Below are 25,096 nucleotides of genomic sequence, written 5' to 3'. Positions count from 1 at the left end.
ATAATTTCAGTAAAAAGGCCTTGTGACTCACACCCCTCTTTTTACTAACACTACCTCGGCCCAATTCTATTATTTTCCATAATTTTTAGAGAAAAGCCAAGATAATTCCAATAAAATAATTTAAATTCTAACTAAATTAATTTAAGGAAAATTACGGATGTTACACCAACAATGTTTGGACATGTGACCCCATTTTTCGCAGTTATAGCACTACACACCTTTAACTTTTTTATCTTCTTTGTACTTTCGATAGTTTCCTCCTCCCTCTTTTTTGACTCTTCTCCTTTCAACAATCCTAATCTCATGCGCCTCCAACGAGCCAACCAGATTCTCTAATTTTAGATCTTCTACTTTGTTGGATTCTTGAATAGCTACGATAACATGATCAAAGTGAGAGGTCAACGTATGCATTACCTTCTCAAATATCATCTTATCTGTTAGGGTTTCACCACAACTCTTCATGAGATGGACGAGTTTCTGCACCTTCGACACATACTCTGCAACCTTTTCGTCTTTTCCCATCGACAGCAATTCATATTGTCGACGCAAGGTCTGCAACTTGACAACCTTGACTTTCTCACCTCCTTTATAATACTTCGCCAGAATATCCCATGCCTCCTTCGCCAATTCAGCATGAGAAATCTTGTCGAAGTTCGCTGAATCTACTGCCGTCTGAACGCAATACGCAGCCTTGCAATCTTTCTTCTTGACTTCGTTGTGGATTGTTCTTTGTGCTTCGGTTGTATCTGCAGCCAACACAAGTACGCCGCCTGTAACCACTTCTAGGGTTTCATGGAAGCCAAACAAGGATTGCATTTGTTTCTTCCATCGAATCCAATTATTGCCGTCAAGAGGTGGAAGAGAATTCGGAATGCCATTAGTACCATTCATCTTTGCAGCAATTGATTCACGTTCCCTGGAACAATAACCGGAAGCTCTGGATACCAATTTGCTAGTGCGTGAGGCACTTTTAGTGAGGAGAGAAAGAAAGAATAATAAAGGAAATAAGGATTATATTATTCACTTGAATTGTACAAATAAGAATACAACCTATGACTATTTATATATAACCCTAATTAGGCTTGGACTTATATAACTTAGATTATATTTGATATTATTATATTAGATTATATTTGATATTATATTAATAATATCAATCCCACTAATATCTCAACAAATCAATAATAATATCTCAACAAAGGGCAGCTGATAAGAGTGGATGTTGTTGGACCTTCAAAGCTAAGTTGGATCTCCGATACATGAGTATCCTGATAACCATCATAAACACACACTAGTCTTGATTCCACTGAAGTATGTGTTCTGATAGCATCAATAATTACACTAACATGATAAGGGACTCCTTTTGCATGGATACCTTCTGCAGCAAGAATCGTCTTGATATCGTACTGGGAAGGTAGATCCATGGCACGAGAGAAGTAGTTGAACTGTGTGAATGCGGTGCAGCTGCCATGACTATTCCATTGATCACTCCAGAAGCCTCTGTCAGTGTTTCCTAGCACTACATTAGGCCAGGCAGAGGTCAACCTGTTTTCCAAGCTTTGAATCTGTGAAGTAATATCATCAACAAACATGAATATTAATGAACAAAACAAAAAATCAAAATGGATAATTAGATATTTTAACTCACATTTCTCCTAGCAAAGTTATTGTTACAGTCTGTTGAACCATAACTGGTGTAGTTAGAGGGCCAGAGCCCATGTATGTTAAAGGTTGATGGGAGATTTGAGACACATCTCACTTAAGGATCCATGCATACCCGTTTTGTCCACTGTTTAGAAAAAGTAAAGTAGTCAAATGGAACATTTTGGTTAGACTGAGGTAGATTATATTTGATATTATATTAATAATATCAATCCCACTAATATCTCAACAAATCTAATAATATCTCAACATTAGTAACCGGGTAGTTTGGAGGCTGATAGTATTCAACTACATCGGCATACATGTGTTCTAGATAGCTTGACAACTCTTAAGAGTTGCTCAAGGGGCTGCAGGAAATAATAACATCAATATATTTTATTTTTATAAGCTAAACTAAAATTAGGCAAAAAGAAAAAGATCTTTGTACCTGCGAGTGATGAATTTTTCATAGCAAGTCTCATTGGCTTCCTGAAGAAAAAAACAAAATGGGTACTTATAAAGAAATATCGAAATTATCTAATGTTTGTTTGTAATAAAATGTTTAAACACCTTTTATATTGGTTGAAACCTAAGACGAAAGATGGTGTAGCCTAGTTATTTTCCAAATAAAGGAAACAATTAAGGATGGTACCAAAAATAACTATTAAGGGACACAAAAAGTTACCAATGTATTAGTCATGACTTGGTTTATATATATATATATATATATATATATATATATATATATATATATATATATATATATTGTAGCAACCTGCCTTAAAATTGAAGGTTTAGAGTCGCCACCTATTCTGAAGGGCGAATAGAAAACCCTACGCAGATATGAGATTCAGGGTAAGTTATTATAATCAGGTTGAGGGAAGGTGTTAGGCACCCTCAACCCTTTCCTAAAGGCTAACATTGTAAAGATAAGGTTTATGGCATTATAAGGTTTATAGCTAATGAATTGAAAAGGGTAAAAAATAAGATTTAAAATGAATTGAAATTTTAAGGGGGGAGACTCGCCTTGTTACCAAGTGCCTACGTACCTCCTTATGGAGGATCAGAGTCAACGTAGTTCGGGCACATGATTGTACGCCTTAGAACTGATTATGAAGGTGTTTGAAGTTGTTTCAAAGGCTTTCTGAGTGGCCTTATCGCAGTTGTTGAAATACGAAGTTCGAAGGTATTTTGAATTACCTTGTCGTAGTTGTGAACATCGCAGTATTTGAAGGGATGTAAATCCGTGGTATCGTGGTTTAGTGTTTTAAGTTTTTGGGCGTACAACCCTGATTTGATATGACACTGTTAGATGCGGTGATCAATAGATTTGATCAGTATAGCTAACAGATTAATAGGCATTGCTGGTTACTCAGATCGATAGATTGATCGTCGCGGGCAGCAAATTAAATGTGTTTTGAATTTTATGTATTTTTTATCTCTCGTCTAATGCGACTAATAGATTTAGTCGGGTCGAGGAGAGAATGAATTTTATATTTTTATCTCTTGTCTAATGCGACTAATAGATTTAGTCGGGTCGAGAAGAGAATTCATTAAGGGTTAATGTTCTGCCAAATGGCAATGGGATTGGGCAAACCCTATTACTAACACCTTTATAGGTTTTTTGTGATTTAATATAACAATTAAAATTAATTAAATAAATTAAATCGAATAAATCGAAATAATCGGGGAATGTAATTCTACATAATCATAGTCTAATCCTAATTTAATTTCTAACCTTAATTAAAATAAATTAGTTGAATTAATCATAATTACTTAATATTTAATCTAAATAACTAAATAATAAAGTAAATAAATAAAACCTGGTTTAGATCCTATGTGAGTGATCCTTGGAGCCCCATGGTACTCCTTCAAACCTGATGCGTTGGATCTGCTTCCATGATGATCCAGTGGTTGATGATTGGAGGCGCATGGTAGTCTTCAGGAGGGGGTGTGCCTAGGATCTGCAGTTGAAAGGAGAAAGAAGAAAAAATACAAGTAATGTCTGGGGGCAGAATCGAACCTGCGTTTGTGTGCATGAGAGTCTCAATACGCACCCCCTTTCCACCAAGCCACTTCTCATTTGTTGATAATAATATCAACGCAAACATTAATATACAAATATCATTCACCCAAAATTTGAAACGGAAACAAGTTACGCGCCCAGGTTTCTTCATCTTCAACCTTGGGTTTTTTTTCTGAAAAAACAGACTTTTGCCTACAGTTTTACCTATGTAGCCATAGCTCCTGCGGATTATAAGTAATGCAACACACAAGGAAATCACATTGCAAGACCATGGATCGATTGGGTCCACCCCTCTGAACACCATCGTGGCACTATTTTAGGCTAATTTCAACCGTAACTCAGTGTCCCTAATTTGTAGTTCACCAAACCTAACAATGGCGTACTATCATACACGCAGCTAAGCTTCAATTAAATGGTACCAACAGCTTGCAAACATCATGGTAAACAATATTTTGCAGTCGAATTTCACTTATGACGAGTAAAACTTTAAAATCGATAATCACAAAAATAAAAGCAAACCGTGATGAACAGTGGGGTATTCTTGATGCTTTAAGCCTGGGACCTGATCTGAATCGCTCCACTACTTCCCAAAGATTTTGTTTTGACGATCAAAAGTCCTTTAATTCTCTTGCAATTGTAAAAACGATTTTGTATTTCTTAGACATAATTCAAGCATAGGCTCAAGTTTCTGCTCCACCCGAAAATCCCCCCTATGCATCTGCAATTGTTCTGTTTATATAGGACTGAATTAGGTCACAATCCTTGGGCTGAATCTTGTTAATTTGTCAAATTAGTGTTTGATTGATTCTTGAATAACAACTTTCCAAAATTATCTCAATTTACATATTTCTCTCCAAATCTCTTTGCCCATGAATTTGCACCATATATTTGACATATTTGATTAATTGGAAGATCAATCCTTGATTTTTTTTTAACAAATTATCTCATATTTTTATGTGAATTATTAATATTTAATTGAATTAAAATTCAAATAAATAAAAGTAAATATTATAAAAATAAGAATAATCATTTAAAAAATCATTATAAGGCTCATAGTCCAGTTGGAAATCCATATCTTAGACCCATTTAATCACAAACTTAAAATTCATCACTTTGTTTTTTTTTTTATGAGTTTCTTGAATTTTAACCGTTGAGCCTTGAACCCTTGAAGATGAAATAAGACGGGCAAATTTTGGGGTATGACATATATATATATATATATATATATATATATATATATATATATATATATATATATATATATATATATATATATATATATATATATATATATATAACTTGTGCGTGCGCGCGTAAATATAAAATTTGTTTTTGGTGTGTTTTTACCAAGTTAACAAAAATGTTCAATAATAAAAAGAGAAAATAAACATAAGGAAAGAAAAAGACATACCATTGATGTAAAGATGACGACCATTGTACTATCTGATATGTCCTTTAGAATTTTGAAATATACTAAAACAATATGGGATTTAGTTTTTTACTTTTTGTATGGCATCACCATTTCAGTGTATGTTTAAATTGTAAAAAAAATCATATTAGTTATAATTTCAAATAGAAATATGCAAGAGAATATTAAAAGTATTAATATATTTAAACATCATATACAATAAAAATAACTAATGAGTTAAAAAAAATTAAATTAAGTTTGGTTACTTCGATAAAATATATTTATTACACATGAATATAAGATTATATATACTTGTCATTCCCAACTTACAATAGACTCAGTGTTTCCTAGCACTACATTAGGCCAGGAAGAGGTCAACCTGTTTTCCAAGCTTTGAATCTGTGAAGTAATATCATAAACAAACATGCATATTGGTGAACAAAACAAAAAATCAAAATGGATAATTACATATTTTAACTCACATCTCTCCTAGCAAAGTTATTTTTACAGTCTGTTGGACCATAACTGGTGTAGTTAGAGGGCCAGAGCCTATGTATGCTAAAGGTTGATGGGAGATTTGAGACACATCTCACTTAAGGATCCATGCATACCCCTTTTGCCCACTATTGAGAGAAAGTAAAGTAGTCAAATGGAATATTTTGGTTAGGATGAGGTAGATTATATTTGATATTATATTAATAATATCAATCCCAGTAATATCTCAACAAATTTAATAATATCTCAACATTAGTAACCGAATAGTTTGGAGGCTGATAGTATTCAGTTGCATCGGCATACATGTGTTTTAGATAGCTTGACAACTTTGAAGAGTTGCTCGGATGCAGGAAAGAATAACATCAATACATTTTATTTTAGGCAAAAAGAAAAAGATCTTTGTACCTGCGAGTGATGAATTTTTCACTAAGAGTGAAAAGACCGTTGGGCAGAGAAGCTATTTTGTCAATTTCATATCAGGATTTTTGTATTGTTTCATAGCAAGTCTCACTGGCTTCTTGAAGAAAAAAACAAAATGGGTACTTATAAAGAAATATCGAAATTATCTAATGTTTGTTTGTAAAAAAATGTTTGAACACCTTTTATATTAGTTGAAACCTAAGACGAAAGATGGTGTAGCCTAGTTATTTTCCAAATAAAGTAAACAACTAAGGATGGTACCATAAATAACTATTAAGGGAGACAAAAAGTTACCATTGTATTAGTCATGACTTGGTTTATATATATATATATATATATATATATATATATATATATATATATATATATATATATATATATATATATATATATATATATATATATATATATATATATATATAGACTGTACGTGCGCGCGTAAATATAAAATTTGTTTTTTATGTGCTTTTATCAATTTAACAAAAATGATCAATAATAAAAAGAGAAAATAAACATAAGGAAATAAAAAAACATACCATTGATGTAAAGATGACGACCATAGTACTATCTGATATGTCCTATAGCATTTTGAAATATACTAAAACAATATGGGATTTAATTTATACTTTTTGTATGGCATCGCCATTTCAGTGTATGTTTAAATTGTAAAAAAAAATCGTATTAGTTATAATATCAATTAGAAATATGCGAGAAAAGTATTAATATATTTAAACATAATATACAATTAAAATTACTAATGATTTTAAAAAAATAATTTAAATTAAGTTTGGTTACTTCAATAAAATATATTTATTAAACATGAAAATGAGACTATATATACCTGCCATTCCGAACTTACAATAGACTCAGATATATGTGTAGAGCGGTGAATTTGACATTTTCCATCATCATGATAAGCCACAACGCCTATATATATCTTATCAAGAATATTATTTCCAAAAGAAGCTTCATTGATTCTATTACATATCTTGTAACTAGATAGTTAGGAGGCTGATTGTATTCAGTTGCATCGGCATACATGTGTTCCAGATAGCTTGACAACTCTGAAGAGTTGCTCAAAGGGCTGCAAGAAAGAATAACATCAATACATTTATTTTTATAAGCTAAACTAAATTTAGGCATAAAAAATATCTTTGTACCTGCGAGTGTTGAATTTTTCACTAGGAGTGAAAAGACCGTTGGGCAAGGAAGCTATTTTGTCAATTTCAAATCAAAATTTTTGTATTATTTCATAGCAAAATTCATTGGCTTCCTGAAGAAAAAAACAAAATGGATACTTATAAAGCAATATCCTAATTATTGTTTTTTTAAAAAAAAACACATGACCAAAAAATCTTATTTAAATAAAAAATAAATACTGGTAAATTACTTTGAAATCTCTTGAAACAACATCCTTATAAGCTTTTGGCTGTATAATATCATCAATGTAGAGGATTGGTGCTGATGAAGCCAAAACACCAATAAGCAAATGCGAATACAGTAGTCTAAACCATGAAGCAAGCACTACGTATAAGATATTTCAATAAGAGTGCAATATAAAGATATGAGAACAAAATGGAGTACTAAAAGAGTTTTAAGAGAAATGTCCACACTTACAATTTTAATCCTGAAATAAATGTTTTTTTATTTTATATTTGGAGGACTATAATGCAACCACAATCATACATACCATGTTTGAGGTTATATGTATTGGTTACATCTATTGTATTTCTCTACATTATTATTAAGTGTTTGACATTGCTACAATGGTAAATTTAAAATTTTGATAAATATTTTGAGATCTAACTTCCACCATATGATCCTCCAATCACAACTACTGGAGAATTTTGGACTTGTAATGTTTCATTAATGTGTATGAGCACTTCTGAACAATCTGCAAGTGCATGAGCCGAATCAAAATATCTCAGAGTACTTGCATTCTTGAATGCTTCTTCCTTCGATCCAAATCGTATTGATTTCCCATATTATCTATGCTAGTTGAAATTATTAAAAAATGTTAAATATAAATATAATAGTTGAATTAGATATTTCAATACTAAAATAAACCTTTAATACCTTTATGTATATTAGGAGAGCTTTACACGAATCTGCGTTGTCCGTCATAAATTATACATCATGAGGACTACGATTTATTGCATCTTCCGCACCCAGGTAGGCAAATATGGGAGCACTAGAATTTGCTCCACTCCAATACTCGAAGTTGATCAAATATCTTTGATCAAATTTAATAAAGCTTTATAGTCTATGATTGAAATTATCTAATGTTTATATGTAATAAAATGTTTGAAAACTTTTATATTGGTTGAAACCAAAGACGAAAGATGGTGTAGCCTACTTATTTTCCAAATAAAGGAAACAATTAATGATGGTACCATAAATAACTATTAAGGGACATAAAAAGTTACCAATGTATTATTCATGACTTGGTTTATATATAAATATATATATATATATATATATATATATATATATATATATATATATATATATATATATATATATATATATATATATATATATATATATATATATATATATATATATATATATTATGCGTGCGCGCGTAAATATAAAATTTGTTTTTGGTGTGCTTTTACCAAGTTAACAAAAATGTTCAATAATAAAAAGAGAAAATAAACATAAGGAAAGAAAAAGACATACCATTGATGTAAAGATGACGACCATAGTACTATCTGATATGTCCTATAGCATTTTGAAATATACTAAAACAATATGGGATTTAATTTATACTTTTTGTATGGCATCGCCATTTCAGTGTATGTTTAAATTGTAAAAAAAAATCGTATTAGTTATAATATCAATTAGAAATATGCGAGAAAAGTATTAATATATTTAAACATAATATACAATTAAAATTACTAATGATTTTAAAAAAATAATTTAAATTAAGTTTGGTTACTTCAATAAAATATATTTATTACACATGAAAATGAGACTATATATACCTGCCATTCCGAACTTACAATAGACTCAGATATATGTGTAGAGCGGTGAATTTGACATTTTCCATCATCATGATAAGCCACAACGCCTGTATATATCTTATCAAGAATATTATTTCCAAAAGAAGCTTCATTGATTCTATTACATATCTTGTAACTAGATAGTTAGGAGGCTGATTGTATTCAGTTGCATCGGCATACATGTGTTCCAGATAGCTTGACAACTCTGAAGAGTTGCTCAAAGGGCTGCAAGAAAGAATAACATCAATACATTTATTTTTATAAGCTAAACTAAATTTAGGCATAAAAAATATCTTTGTACCTGCGAGTGTTGAATTTTTCACTAGGAGTGAAAAGACCGTTGGGCAAGGAAGCTATTTTGTCAATTTCAAATCAAAATTTTTGTATTATTTCATAGCAAAATTCATTGGCTTCCTGAAGAAAAAAACAAAATGATACTTATAAAGCAATATCCTAATTATTGTTTTTTAAAAAAAAACACATGACCAAAAAATCTTATTTAAATAAAAAATAAATACTGGTAAATTACTTTGAAATCTCTTGAAACAACATCCTTATAAGCTTTTGGCTGTATAATATCATCAATGTAGAGGATTGGTGCTGATGAAGCCAAAACACCAATAAGCAAATGCGAATACAGTAGTCTAAACCATGAAGCAAGCACTACGTATAAGATATTTCAATAAGAGTGCAATATAAAGATATGAGAACAAAATGGAGTACTAAAAGAGTTTTAAGAGAAATGTCCACACTTACAATTTTAATCCTGAAATAAATGTTTTTTTATTTTATATTTGGAGGACTATAATGCAACCACAATCATACATACCATGTTTGAGGTTATATGTATTGGTTACATCTATTGTATTTCTCTACATTATTATTAAGTGTTTGACATTGCTACAATGGTAAATTTAAAATTTTGATAAATATTTTGAGATCTAACTTCCACCATATGATCCTCCAATCACAACTACTGGAGAATTTTGGACTTGTAATGTTTCATTAATGTGTATGAGCACTTCTGAACAATCTGCAAGTGCATGAGCCGAATCAAAATATCTCAGAGTACTTGCATTCTTGAATGCTTCTTCCTTCGATCCAAATCGTATTGATTTCCCATATTATCTATGCTAGTTGAAATTATTAAAAAATGTTAAATATAAATATAATAGTTGAATTAGATATTTCAATACTAAAATAAACCTTTAATACCTTTATGTATATTAGGAGAGCTTTACACGAATCTGCGTTGTCCGTCATAAATTATACATCATGAGGACTACGATTTATTGCATCTTCCGCACCCAGGTAGGCAAATATGGGAGCACTAGAATTTGCTCCACTCCAATACTCGAAGTTGATCAAATATCTTTGATCAAATTTAATAAAGCTTTATAGTCTATGATTGAAATTATCTAATGTTTATATGTAATAAAATGTTTGAAAACTTTTATATTGGTTGAAACCAAAGACGAAAGATGGTGTAGCCTACTTATTTTCCAAATAAAGGAAACAATTAATGATGGTACCATAAATAACTATTAAGGGACATAAAAAGTTACCAATGTATTATTCATGACTTGGTTTATATATAAATATATATATATATATATATATATATATATATATATATATATATATATATATATATATATATATATATATATATATTGTGCGTGCGCGCGTAAATATAAAATTTGTTTTTGGTGTGCTTTTACCAAGTTAACAAAAATGTTCAATAATAAAAAGAGAAAATAAACATAAGGAAAGAAAAAGACATACCATTGATGTAAAGATGACGACCATAGTACTATCTGATATGTCCTATAGCATTTTGAAATATACTAAAACAATATGGGATTTAATTTATACTTTTTGTATGGCATCGCCATTTCAGTGTATGTTTAAATTGTAAAAAAAAATCGTATTAGTTATAATATCAATTAGAAATATGCGAGAAAAGTATTAATATATTTAAACATAATATACAATTAAAATTACTAATGATTTTAAAAAAATAATTTAAATTAAGTTTGGTTACTTCAATAAAATATATTTATTACACATGAAAATGAGACTATATATACCTGCCATTCCGAACTTACAATAGACTCAGATATATGTGTAGAGCGGTGAATTTGACATTTTCCATCATCATGATAAGCCACAACGCCTGTATATATCTTATCAAGAATATTATTTCCAAAAGAAGCTTCATTGATTCTATTACATATCTTGTAACTAGATAGTTAGGAGGCTGATTGTATTCAGTTGCATCGGCATACATGTGTTCCAGATAGCTTGACAACTCTGAAGAGTTGCTCAAAGGGCTGCAAGAAAGAATAACATCAATACATTTATTTTTATAAGCTAAACTAAATTTAGGCATAAAAAATATCTTTTTACCTGCGAGTGTTGAATTTTTCACTAGGAGTGAAAAGACCGTTGGGCAAGGAAGCTATTTTGTCAATTTCAAATCAAAATTTTTGTATTATTTCATAGCAAAATTCATTGGCTTCCTGAAGAACAAAACAAAATGGATACTTATAAAGCAATATCCTAATTATTGTTTTAAAAAAAAAACACATGACCAAAAAATCTTATTTAAATAAAAAATAAATACTGGTAAATTACTTTGAAATCTCTTGAAACAACATCCTTATAAGCTTTTGGCTGTATAATATCATCAATGTAGAGGATTGGTGCTGATGAAGCCAAAACACCAATAAGCAAATGCGAATACAGTAGTCTAAACCATGAAGCAAGCACTACGTATAAGATATTTCAATAAGAGTGCAATATAAAGATATGAGAACAAAATGGAGTACTAAAAGAGTTTTAAGAGAAATGTCCACACTTACAATTTTAATCCTGAAATAAATGTTTTTTTTATTTTATATTTGGAGGACTATAATGCAACCACAATCATACATACCATGTTTGAGGTTATATGTATTGGTTACATCTATTGTATTTCTCTACATTATTATTAAGTGTTTGACATTGCTACAATGGTAAATTTAAAATTTTGATAAATATTTTGAGATCTAACTTCCACCATATGATCCTCCAATCACAACTACTGGAGAATTTTGGACTTGTAATGTTTCATTAATGTGTATGAGCACTTCTGAACAATCTGCAAGTGCATGAGCCGAATCAAAATATCTCAGAGTACTTGCATTCTTGAATGCTTCTTCCTTCGATCCGAATCGTATTGATTTCCCATATTATCTATGCTAGTTGAAATTATTAAAAAATGTTAAATATAAATATAATAGTTGAATTAGATATTTCAATACTAAAATAAACCTTTAATACCTTTATGTATATTAGGAGAGCTTTACACGAATCTGCGTTGTTCGTCATAAATTATACATCATGAGGACTACGATTTATTGCATCTTCCGCACCCAGGTAGGCAAATATGGGAGCACTAGAATTTGCTCCACTCCAATACTCGAAGTTGATCAAATATCTTTGATCAAATTTAATAAAGCTTTATAGTCTATGATTGAAATTATCTAATGTTTATATGTAATAAAATGTTTGAAAACTTTTATATTGGTTGAAACCAAAGACGAAAGATGGTGTAGCCTACTTATTTTCCAAATAAAGGAAACAATTAATGATGGTACCATAAATAACTATTAAGGGACATAAAAAGTTACCAATGTATTATTCATGACTTGGTTTATATATAAATATATATATATATATATATATATATATATATATATATATATATATATATATATATATATATATATATATATATATATATATTGTGCGTGCGCGCGTAAATATAAAATTTGTTTTTGGTGTGTTTTTACCAAGTTAACAAAAATGTTCAATAATAAAAAGAGAAAATAAACATAAGGAAAGAAAAAGACATACCATTGATGTAAAGATGACGACCATAGTACTATCTGATATGTCCTATAGCATTTTGAAATATACTAAAACAATATGGGATTTAATTTATACTTTTTGTATGGCATCGCCATTTCAGTGTATGTTTAAATTGTAAAAAAATATCGTATTAGTTATAATATCAATTAGAAATATGCGAGAAAAGTATTAATATATTTAAACATAATATACAATTAAAATTACTAATGATTTTAAAAAAATAATTTAAATTAAGTTTGGTTACTTCAATAAAATATATTTATTACACATGAAAATGAGACTATATATACCTGCCATTCCGAACTTACAATAGACTCAGATATATGTGTAGAGCGGTGAATTTGACATTTTCCATCATCATGATAAGCCACAACGCCTGTATATATCTTATCAAGAATATTATTTCCAAAAGAAGCTTCATTGATTCTATTACATATCTTGTAACTAGATAGTTAGGAGGCTGATTGTATTCAGTTGCATCGGCATACATGTGTTCCAGATAGCTTGACAACTCTGAAGAGTTGCTCAAAGGGCTGCAAGAAAGAATAACATCAATACATTTATTTTTATAAGCTAAACTAAATTTGGGCATAAAAAATATCTTTGTACCTGCGAGTGTTGAATTTTTCACTAGGAGTGAAAAGACCGTTGGGCAAGGAAGCTATTTTGTCAATTTCAAATCAAAATTTTTGTATTATTTCATAGCAAAATTCATTGGCTTCCTGAAGAAAAAAACAAAATGGATACTTATAAAGCAATATCCTAATTATTGTTTTTAAAAAAAAACACATGACCAAAAAATCTTATTTAAATAAAAAATAAATACTGGTAAATTACTTTGAAATCTCTTGAAACAACATCCTTATAAGCTTTTGGCTGTATAATATCATCAATGTAGAGGATTGGTGCTGATGAAGCCAAAACACCAATAAGCAAATGCGAATACAGTAGTCTAAACCATGAAGCAAGCACTACGTATAAGATATTTCAATAAGAGTGCAATATAAAGATATGAGAACAAAATGGAGTACTAAAAGAGTTTTAAGAGAAATGTCCACACTTACAATTTTAATCCTGAAATAAATGTTTTTTTATTTTATATTTGGAGGACTATAATGCAACCACAATCATACATACCATGTTTGAGGTTATATGTATTGGTTACATCTATTGTATTTCTCTACATTATTATTAAGTGTTTGACATTGCTACAATGGTAAATTTAAAATTTTGATAAATATTTTGAGATCTAACTTCCACCATATGATCCTCCAATCACAACTACTGGAGAATTTTGGACTTGTAATGTTTCATTAATGTGTATGAGCACTTCTGAACAATCTGCAAGTGCATGAGCCGAATCAAAATATCTCAGAGTACTTGCATTCTTGAATGCTTCTTCCTTCGATCCAAATCGTATTGATTTCCCATATTATCTATGCTAGTTGAAATTATTAAAAAATGTTAAATATAAATATAATAGTTGAATTAGATATTTCAATACTAAAATAAACCTTTAATACCTTTATGTATATTAGGAGAGCTTTACACGAATCTGCGTTGTCCGTCATAAATTATACATCATGAGGACTACGATTTATTGCATCTTCCGCACCCAGGTAGGCAAATATGGGAGCACTAGAATTTGCTCCACTCCAATACTCGAAGTTGATCAAATATCTTTGATCAAATTTAATAAAGCTTTATAGTCTATGATTGAAATTATCTAATGTTTATATGTAATAAAATGTTTGAAAACTTTTATATTGGTTGAAACCAAAGACGAAAGATGGTGTAGCCTACTTATTTACCAAATAAAGGAAACAATTAATGATGGTACCATAAATAACTATTAAGGGACATAAAAAGTTACCAATGTATTATTCATGACTTGGTTTATATATAAATATATATATATATATATATATATATATATATATATATATATATATATATATATATATATATATATATATATATATATATATATATATATATATATTGTGCGTGCGCGCGTAAATATAAAATTTGTTTTTGGTGTGCTTTTACCAAGTTAACAAAAATGTTCAATAATAAAAAGAGAAAATAAACATAAGGAAAGAAAAAGACATACCATTGATGTAAAGATGACGACCATAGTACTATCTGATATGTTCTATAGCATTTTGAAATATACTAGAACAATATGGGATTTAATTTATACTTTTTGTATGCCATCGCCATTTCAGTGTATGTTTAAATTGTAAAAAAAAATCGTATTAGTTATAATATCAATTAGAAATATGCGAGAAAAGTATTAATATATTTAAACATAATATACAATTAAAATTACTAATTATTTTAAAAAAATAATTTAAATTAAGTTTGGTTACTTCAATAAAATATATTTATTACACATGAAAATGAGACTATATATACCTGCCATTCCGAACTTACAATAGACTCAGATATATGTGTAGAGCGGTGAATTTGACATTTTCCATCATCATGATAAGCCACAACGCCTGTATATATCTTATCAAGAATATTATTTCCAAAAGAAGCTTCATTGATTCTATTACATATCTTGTAACTAGATAGTTAGGAGGCTGATTGTATTCAGTTGCATCGGCATACATGTGTTCCAGATAGCTTGACAACTCTGAAGAGTTGCTCAAAGGGCTGCAAGAAAGAATAACATCAATACATTTATTTTTATAAGCTAAACTAAATTTAGGCATAAAAAATATCTTTGTACCTGCGAGTGTTGAATTTTTCACTAGGAGTGAAAAGACCGTTGGGCAAGGAAGCTATTTTGTCAATTTCAAATCAAAATTTTTGTATTATTTCATAGCAAAATTCATTGGCTTCCTGAAGAAAAAAACAAAATGGATACTTATAAAGCAATATCCTAATTATTGTTTTTAAAAAAAAAACACATGACCAAAAAATCTTATTTAAATAAAAAATAAATACTGGTAAATTACTTTGAAATCTCTTGAAACAACATCCTTATAAGCTTTTGGCTGTATAATATCATCAATGTAGAGGATTGGTGCTGATGAAGCCAAAACACCAATAAGCAAATGCGAATACAGTAGTCTAAACCATGAAGCAAGCACTACGTATAAGATATTTCAATAAGAGTGCAATATAAAGATATGAGAACAAAATGGAGTACTAAAAGAGTTTTAAGAGAAATGTCCACACTTACAATTTTAATCCTGAAATAAATGTTTTTTTATTTTATATTTGGAGGACTATAATGCAACCACAATCATACATACCATGTTTGAGGTTATATGTATTGGTTACATCTATTGTATTTCTCTACATTATTATTAAGTGTTTGACATTGCTACAATGGTAAATTTAAAATTTTGCTAAATATTTTGGGATCTAACTTCCACCATATGATCCTCCAATCACAACTACTGGAGAATTTTGGACTTGTAATGTTTCATTAATGTGTATGAGCACTTCTGAACAATCTGCAAGTGCATGAGCCGAATCAAAATATCTCAGAGTACTTGCATTCTTGAATGCTTCTTCCTTCGATCCAAATCGTATTGATTTCCCATATTATCTATGCTAGTTGAAATTATTAAAAAATGTTAAATATAAATATAATAGTTGAATTAGATATTTCAATACTAAAATAAACCTTTAATACCTTTATGTATATTAGGAGAGCTTTACACGAATCTGCGTTGTCCGTCATAAATTATACATCATGAGGACTACGATTTATTGCATCTTCCGCACCCAGGTAGGCAAATATGGGAGCACTAGAATTTGCTCTACTCCAATACTCGAAGTTGATCAAATATCTTTGATCAAATTTAATAAAGCTTTATAGTCTATGATTGAAATTATCTAATGTTTATATGTAATAAAATGTTTGAAAACTTTTATATTGGTTGAAACCAAAGACGAAAGATGGTGTAGCCTACTTATTTTCCAAATAAAGGAAACAATTAATGATGGTACCATAAATAACTATTAAGGGACATAAAAAGTTACCAATGTATTATTCATGACTTGGTTTATATATATATATATATATATATATATATATATATATATATATATATATATATATATATATATATATATATATATATTGTGCGTGCGCGCGTAAATATAAAATTTGTTTTTGGTGTGCTTTTACCAAGTTAACAAAAATGTTCAATAATAAAAAGAGAAAATAAACATAAGGAAAGAAAAAGACATACCATTGATGTAAAGATAACGACCATAGTACTATCTGATATGTCCTATAGCATTTTGAAATATACTAAAACAATTTGGGATTTAATTTATACTTTTTGTATGGCATCGCCATTTCAGTGTATGTTTAAATTGTAAAAAAATCGTATTAGTTATAATATCAATTAGAAATATGCGAGAAAAGTATTAATATATTTAAACATAATATACAATTAAAATTACTAATGATTTTAAAAAAATAATTTAAATTAAGTTTGGTTACTTCAATAAAATATATTTATTACACATGAAAATGAGATTATATATACCTGCCATTCCGAACTTACAATAGACTCAGATATATGTGTAGAGCGGTGAATTTGACATTTTCCATCATCATGATAAGCCACAACGCCTGTATATATCTTATCAAGAATATTATTTCCAAAAGAAGCTTCATTGATTCTATTACATATCTTGTAACTAGATAGTTAGGAGGCTGATTGTATTCAGCTGCATCGGCATACATGTGTTCCAGATAGCTTGACAACTCTGAAGAGTTGCTCAAAGGGCTGCAAGAAAGAATAACATCAATACATTTATTTTTATAAGCTAAACTAAATTTAGGCATAAAAAATATCTTTGTACCTGCGAGTGTTGAATTTTTCACTAGGAGTGAAAAGACCGTTGGGCAAGGAAGCTATTTTGTCAATTTCAAATCAAAATTTTTGTATTATTTCATAGCAAAATTCATTGGCTTCCTGAAGAAAAAAACAAAATGGGTACTTATAAAGCAATATCCTAATTATTCTTTTTAAAAAAAAACACATGACCAAAAAATCTTATTTAAATAAAAAATAAATACTGGTAAATTACTTTGAAATCTCTTGAAACAACATCCTTATAAGCTTTTGGCTGTATAATATCATCAATGAAGAGGATTGGTGCTGATGAAGCCAAAACACCAATAAGCAAATGCGAATATAGTAGTCTAAACCATGAAGCAAGCACTGCGTATAAGATATTTCAATAAGAGTGCAATATAAAGATATGAGAACAAAATGGAGTACTAAAAGAGTTTTAAGAGAAATGTCCACACTTACAATTTTAATCCTGAAATAAATGATTTTTTATTTTATATTTGGAGGACTATAATGCAACCACAATCATACATACCATGTTTGAGGTTATATGCATTGGTTACATCTATTGTATTTCTTTACATTATTAAGTGTTTGACATTGCTACAATGGTAAATTTAAAATTTTGATAAATATTTTGAGATCTAACTTCCACCATATGATCCTCCAATCACAACTACTGGAGAATTTTGGACTTATAATGTTTCATTAATGTGTATGAGCACTTCTGAACAATCTGCAAGTGCTTGAGCCGAATCAAAATATCCCAGAGTACTTGCATTCTTGAATGCTTCTTCCTTCGATCCAAATAGTATTGATTTCCCATATTATCTATGCTAGTTGAAATTATTAAAAAATGTTAAATATAAATATAATAGTTGAATTAGATATCTCAATACTAAAATAAACCTTTAATACCTTTATGTATATTAGGAGAGCTTTACACGAAGCTGCGTTGTCCGTCATAAATTATACATCATGAGGACTACGATTTATTGTATCTTCCGCACCCAGGTAGGCAAATATGGGAGCACTAGAATTTGCTCCACTCCAATACTCGAAGTTGATCAAATATCTTTGATCAAATTTAATAAAGCTTTATAGTCGATCACCTTTGTGTTGGGCCGAAGTAGGGGAGAAGAGTATTCTTGGACCGGAGATTATACAAGAAACCACCGAGAAAGTTAAGATGATCCGAGATAATCTCAAGAAAGCCCAAGACCGACAAAAGAACTATGCGGACAAGCGAAGGAGACCCTTAGAATTTGAAGTTGGTGATCATGTGTATTTGAAGGTCACTCCAAGATTGAGGTTGGGAGGACCGTTCAAAACGCGAAAACTCAGTCCGAGGTATGTGGGACCATATCAGATTATGAGCCGGATAGGTGAGGTGGCTTATCAGTTGGCATTACCACCTTCACTATCCGGGCTGCATGACGTATTCCACGTATCTCAGCTCCGAAAGTTCGTACCCGATACCTTTCATCCTATCCTTCCGGATTCTGTGGAGGTAGAACCAGATCTTTCCTATGATCCTCAACCTTACCGTATCCTGGAGCGTGCGAGCAAGTCTCTACGGAGTAAGGAGATACCTATCGTGAAGGTGATGTGGGATGAGACGCGTCCTGAGGAAGCTACGTGGGAGCTTGAGTCAGAGATGCGGGAATCCTACCCTCACTTATTTTGGTAAGATTCTGAATTCGAGGACGAATTCTATTTAAGGGGGGGAGAATGTAATGCCCGGTATTATATTTATTCGATCATCCTTCTTACTAATGTAATTAGTATAAAGTAAGATGGATAAATATGATGTATATTTCACTAATTGATCTTTAGTGTTAACTAAACCTATTGGTGGTAATAGGAAGAGTGTAATGGTATTTTCACCCTTAAGTAGAATAGAGACATGTTTGGTTGATCATTCTTTTCTTTTCCAAAAAAAAAAACCAGAATTTTGTGAAAGAGAGAAAGAGAGGAGAACGTGGGAAGACAGGAAGAGAAGAGGAAGTCTCAAACTTGGTCCCATTGTTCAACCTTGCATGCAACCAATTCTTCCCCAAATCTTGCTCTTTCCATCATCTTCATCTTGCTTCAGCACCATCAGCATCATTATCATCTGATTTCATCTCTGAGGTGAGTCCATAGTTAGAGAACTTGGGGTTTGCATGTGAGGGTTTTCAATTGGGGATTTGGGAATGTGAGTAATGTATGAATCAATAATGCTAATTATGTTAGTCCTGATATAATCCTTACCTACTGATGATTCTGATTGTGCTTGTATATCACAAATTCGTTAGAACTGAGTTGGAGATGCATGGGATTGATTGTTGGACATTTGGGACTGGTTTAGAACTCTTAAAATGCAGATTTTTGGGTCTGTCAGTCATGTAACCGGTTACATGGTTGACGTAACCGGTTACATGTGTGAAAAAGGGTGAAAAACGCAGTTTCACAGTGATGTAACCGGTTACATGATTCATGTAACCCGTTACATTGCTGTTTGGGGCAGATTTTCCAAAACTTCGGAAATTCATAACTTTTGCGTCGTAAGTCCGTTTCGCGCAAACTTTATACCGTTGGAAAGCTAATTAAATATACTATCTAGGAAAATTAGCCTCGGTGTTTGAATATTATTTTTCGGCATATCAGACGTACCTTTAGTAAAGAGCGACATGAATAATATTTGGATAATATGCTGTTATAATGAATTTTTTCTCTTCAAATACTATGCTATATTATTGTATGCTATGCTGGAAGTATGAAAACTCCGTCGTTTTGGTTGAACGATCGGATTGCTTGTCTTGTTTGTGACCTTGACTTTATGTCATATTTTTGTATGCTTGAATCGAAGTGGCCGGCAGGCTAGATTGGGACGTTGCTCTGACCGTGTAGTCTATGAGCCCTCCCGGACCGTGTAGTCCAATGGAATAACCCGTTCATGTGTATTGTTCGATATGGTGTGCATCTGAGCTACCGTTGCAGTGTGCTCGTGAGTTTCCGTACGGGTTTTTACTCACCTGGCATTAACACACGTGCGTGCTCGGTATGGTGGGGTTATGCGGCTATGTAGGCTAATGCATAATGTGATAACTCACCTCTAGTGAAGTCACGTAGACTAACACTAGGCTTTCGCCCGATGGGCTCAGGCGTCAAGGTGGCGGTTTGTACTCGGCGTAACTCACTAGCGTGAAGGAGGTTAACGGGATGATGACGCCAATTAGGCCAGGTCATCGCACGGCCATTTAGGCTTGTGTGGACTCGTTTAACCATCCTGCAGTGTGCTTGTACAAGTCCCTTGACAAATAGGCAGGAGGTTACTCATCGAGGATGCATTTATTCCATAATCCTAGCCGGGGTTATTTACACTTCTGGATTCCCCGTATGTGGATGCGGGTTTGCATACTTGTTTGTTATACAATGTGCATTTGCTTGAGACAAGTCCAATGGTGGATAAGTCGCCTTGTTTATTCCATATTTGTACCGGAAGCGAGAATAACCCCGAATCCATGGTGGATTCGCTTATTTTGTATGTTCCCTTTAGATCCGAGCGGACTAATAGGATAGGTGGACTCACTGAGATTTAGTAATCTCATCCCATTCCAATTATTATTTTTCAGGTGGTTCGAGGAAAGATCGCGGTAAGGGAAAGATGGATTAGATCTCTTGGCGATGCTTGGATATTTCTTTTAGCTCTTATCGTGCTTTCTAGTTTATGTATTTTGGATATGTACCGTTGTGATGTACCTGTATTTTGGCCATGATACATTCGGCTTTTGTATTCGTGTACTTCTATTTTCCGCTGCAAACATTATGTAACTGTTGTCTCATGAACCATATTTAATACTTTATGCATATTATTCTAGACAAATATGTGTGGGGTGTTACAGTTGGTATCAGAGCAGGTCGATCCTCGACTTTGCTTAGACACATCATAATGCAGTACAATTCTGCCTCATATGTGTATAATCAGTATGATTCCTTATGTCTTATTTATGGTATTGAGCCTGATCAACTTGATTCCATGCGTAGGACAGACAGGGAGATGGCTGAGCAACGCAGAGGTCCCGGAAGGCCCAGAACTAGGCATGTGGAGCCCGAGCAAGAAGCCGGAGGTGCAGGCGTGCGTTGGCAACAGATGATGCAGCAGATGATGCAACAGAACCAGATGATGGCTCAAATGATGCAAGGCATGCAGGGACAACAACCTCCTACTCAAGCTCCCGTTCCTCAAGCTGCAGCTGGACCAGATTTTCGTGCCTTCTTCAGGATGGATCCTCCAGAGTTTGTTGGCGGACATGATTCACTTTTGGCTCATGATTGGTTAGCTGGTATGGAGAGGGTGTTTCAAGCTATTCAGTGTACTGAAGAAGAGAAGGTGATTTTTGCTACTCAGAAGATGAAGGGACCAGCTCTTAGGTGGTGGAACACTGCATCGACTTATTTCACCACACAGGAGATTCCTAAGGATTGGCAACACTTCAAGGTGGCATTCTTGGAGAAGTATTTTCCTAATAGTGTGATAACTCAGAAGGAGCGAGAATTCCAGAACTTCAAGCAAGGTGACATGTCTGTTTCAGAATATGCAGAGAAGTTCGAGGACTTGGCAGACTACTCCAGACAGGCTGTTTATGCTCCAGATGAACTATGGAAGATCGATCAGTTTATGATGGGTTTGAGGGCCGACATTGCCCATAGTGTTTCCCAAAGAGAGTTCACCACTTATGCTGAATGTCTAAGACAATGCTATGTTGCTGAAAACAGTTTGAAGAGGGTTCAGGAAGAGAGGAACCAGAACAGAGCTAATTTCAGAGAGCAAGGAAGGTCTACTCAACACTTGAGGCCCCGTAATCCTCCACCAAAGAAGAAGCAGGTTTATGGTGATCAGTCGACTCAACCGCCACAGTGTCGCAAGTGTGGAAGAAAGCATGCGGGGGAGTGCAAGTATGTATCTGTGACTTGTTATAGATGTGGCGAGCAAGGCCATATAGCTCCACAGTGTCCACAAAGGAGGATTCCTGAGAAGACTGCAGGTCGTGTTTACACTTTGGATTCGAGGAAGGCCAAGGGAAACAACAATCTCATTGCGGGTACGTGTTATGTTAACAATCAACCATTATGTGTTTTAGTTGATTGTGGAGCCACTCATTCTTTTGTCTCTACCGAGTGTGTTTACCGACTTGGGTTGGGAGCTACTCCATTACCCAATCCTATGATTATTTCTTCGGCAACGGACGATACCGTGGAAGCTCGACTAATTTGTAAAGATTGTTTAGTCTCTTTTAACGGTCGTGACTTCCCGATTGATCTAATTTGCTTACCCCTCAAGAAGCTAGATGTTATTCTAGGGATGGATTAGTTGTCTCTTAACTCGGTGTACATTGGTTGCAAGGAGAAGGCCATATTCATTCCTGCTGAAGAGACTTCTTCCGATGATGCAATTACCAAGTTGATAGAAGGTACAATCAGCACGGTTAATTATCTCTTTTCTCAAGAAAGATCCTTTCTTTTAGTTCTTTCCAAGGAGCCTTCTGTGAGAGTTGAATTGTCGGAGATTCCGATGGTGTGCGAATTTTCTGATGTATTTCCTGAGGATATCACTTCTCTTCCTCCGAAAAGGGAAGCGGAATTCTCCATCGATCTTGTTCCTGGGACAGCCCCAGTTTCCATCACTCCTTATAGAATGTCTCCTATTGAACTCAGAGAACTGAAGCGTCAGTTGGAAGAGCTTCTTGCTAAGCATTTTATCCAACCCAGTGTTTCTCCATGGGGAGCTCCTGTTCTTTTGGTGAAGAAGAAAGACGGAAGTATGCGCTTGTGCATCGATTATCGTCAGCTGAACAAAGTCACCATAAAGAACAAATATCCTTTACCACGGATTGATGACCTCCTAGATCAGTTGAAAGGAGCCAGTGTGTTCTCGAAGATTGATCTTAGGTAAGGATACCATCAAATCCGAGTGAAGAGCTCAGATGTACCTAAGACTGCATTCAGGACCCGATATGGTCACTACGAGTTTTTAGTTATGCCTTTTGGTGTGACTAATGCTCCAGCAGTTTTCATGGATTACATGAATCGGATCTTTCAACCATACCTGGACCAGTTTGTAGTGATCTTTATTGATGACATTCTTGTGTATTCTCGTACCCCTGAGGATCATGAAGAACATTTGCGGATTGTGTTATCTACTCTTCGATAGAAACAATGGTATGCCAAGTTCAGTAAGTGTGAATTTTGGCTATCCGAAGTAAGTTTTCTTGGTCACGTCATCTCTGGAGGAGGCGTGGCGGTGGATCCTTCTAAAGTAGAAGCGGTGGTGAATTGGGAGAGGCCAAGGAGTGTGGCTGAGGTCAGAAGCTTCTTAGGTTTGGCAGGTTATTACCGGAGATTTATCATGGGGTTTGCTAAGTTAGCCTTGCCATTGACAAAGCTTACGCGAAAGGAGGTTGCTTTTGAATGGGACTCCGAGTGTGAACAGAGTTTCCAAAAACTTAAGAAGAAGTTGACTACTGCACCCGTGTTAGTAATTCCGGATCCAAACCGATCCTATGAGGTGTTCTGCGACGCTTCTAAGAAAGGTTTAGGCGGAGTATTGATGCAGGATGGCCAGGTGGTAGCTTATGCCTCTCGGCAGTTGAGATCTCATGAAGAGAATTACCCGACCCATGATCTTGAGCTTGCTGCAATAGTTTTTGCACTCAAGGTGTGGCGACATTACCTATATGGCGTTCACTTTGAGATGTTTAGTGACCATAAGAGCTTGAGATATCTCTTTGACCAGAAGGAGTTGAATATGCGACAAAGGAGATGGATGGAGTACCTTAAAGATTATGATTTTGAATTGAAGTATCATCCAGGAAAGGCCAACAAAGTGGCAGATGCGTTAAGTAGGAAGGAATTTCGAGTTGCTGAGTTGATGATGTTAGAGCATGACTTATTGGAAAAGTTTCGAAATCTTAACCTTCAGTTTGAATGGACACCCAATGGTGTGTTGATCAGTAATTTGAGCGTCCAAAATGAGCTACGAGAAAGAATTCGGATATCCCAAGGGTATGATGAGCAATTGCAAGCAAGCGAAGGTATGCCTGATTTTGTGAGAGCACCTGATGGGGTAATCTTGTTTCAACAACGGATGTGTGTACCGAATGATTCGGAGTTGAAGCGTTTGATTCTGGATGAAGCACACAAGAGTAGATTTTATATTCATCCTGGATCGACCAAAATGTATCAAGACTTGAAGAAGGACTTTTGGTGGCCAAGTATGAAGAAGGAGATTGCAGAATATGTAGCACAGTGTCCCATTTGCCAATAGGTTAAGATTGAACACCAGAGGCCAGGAGGAATGTTGCAACCACTAGAG

General features: G+C 32.8%; 1 protein-coding gene and 1 pseudogene across 1 annotated transcript; both read right to left on the bottom strand.

Moving 5' to 3' along the window:
- Positions 1–210: 210 nt before the first annotated feature.
- Positions 211–891, bottom strand: LOC131635629 (uncharacterized). Its single transcript, XM_058906264.1, has one exon. It carries the CDS (start codon positions 889–891, stop codon positions 211–213), a length of 681 nt encoding a protein of 226 aa, XP_058762247.1.
- A 287-nt stretch (positions 892–1,178) lies between these two features.
- On the bottom strand, positions 1,179–21,548 carry LOC131635628 (uncharacterized; annotated as a pseudogene).
- Positions 21,549–25,096: the final 3,548 nt, after the last annotated feature.

Source organism: Vicia villosa, unplaced genomic scaffold (assembly GCF_029867415.1).
Source record: "Vicia villosa cultivar HV-30 ecotype Madison, WI unplaced genomic scaffold, Vvil1.0 ctg.001519F_1_1, whole genome shotgun sequence".
Classification (NCBI taxonomy): Eukaryota; Viridiplantae; Streptophyta; class Magnoliopsida; order Fabales; family Fabaceae; genus Vicia; species Vicia villosa.
Note: the sequence above shows the minus strand (reverse complement) of the source record. Positions and strands in the feature narration are given on the sequence as shown.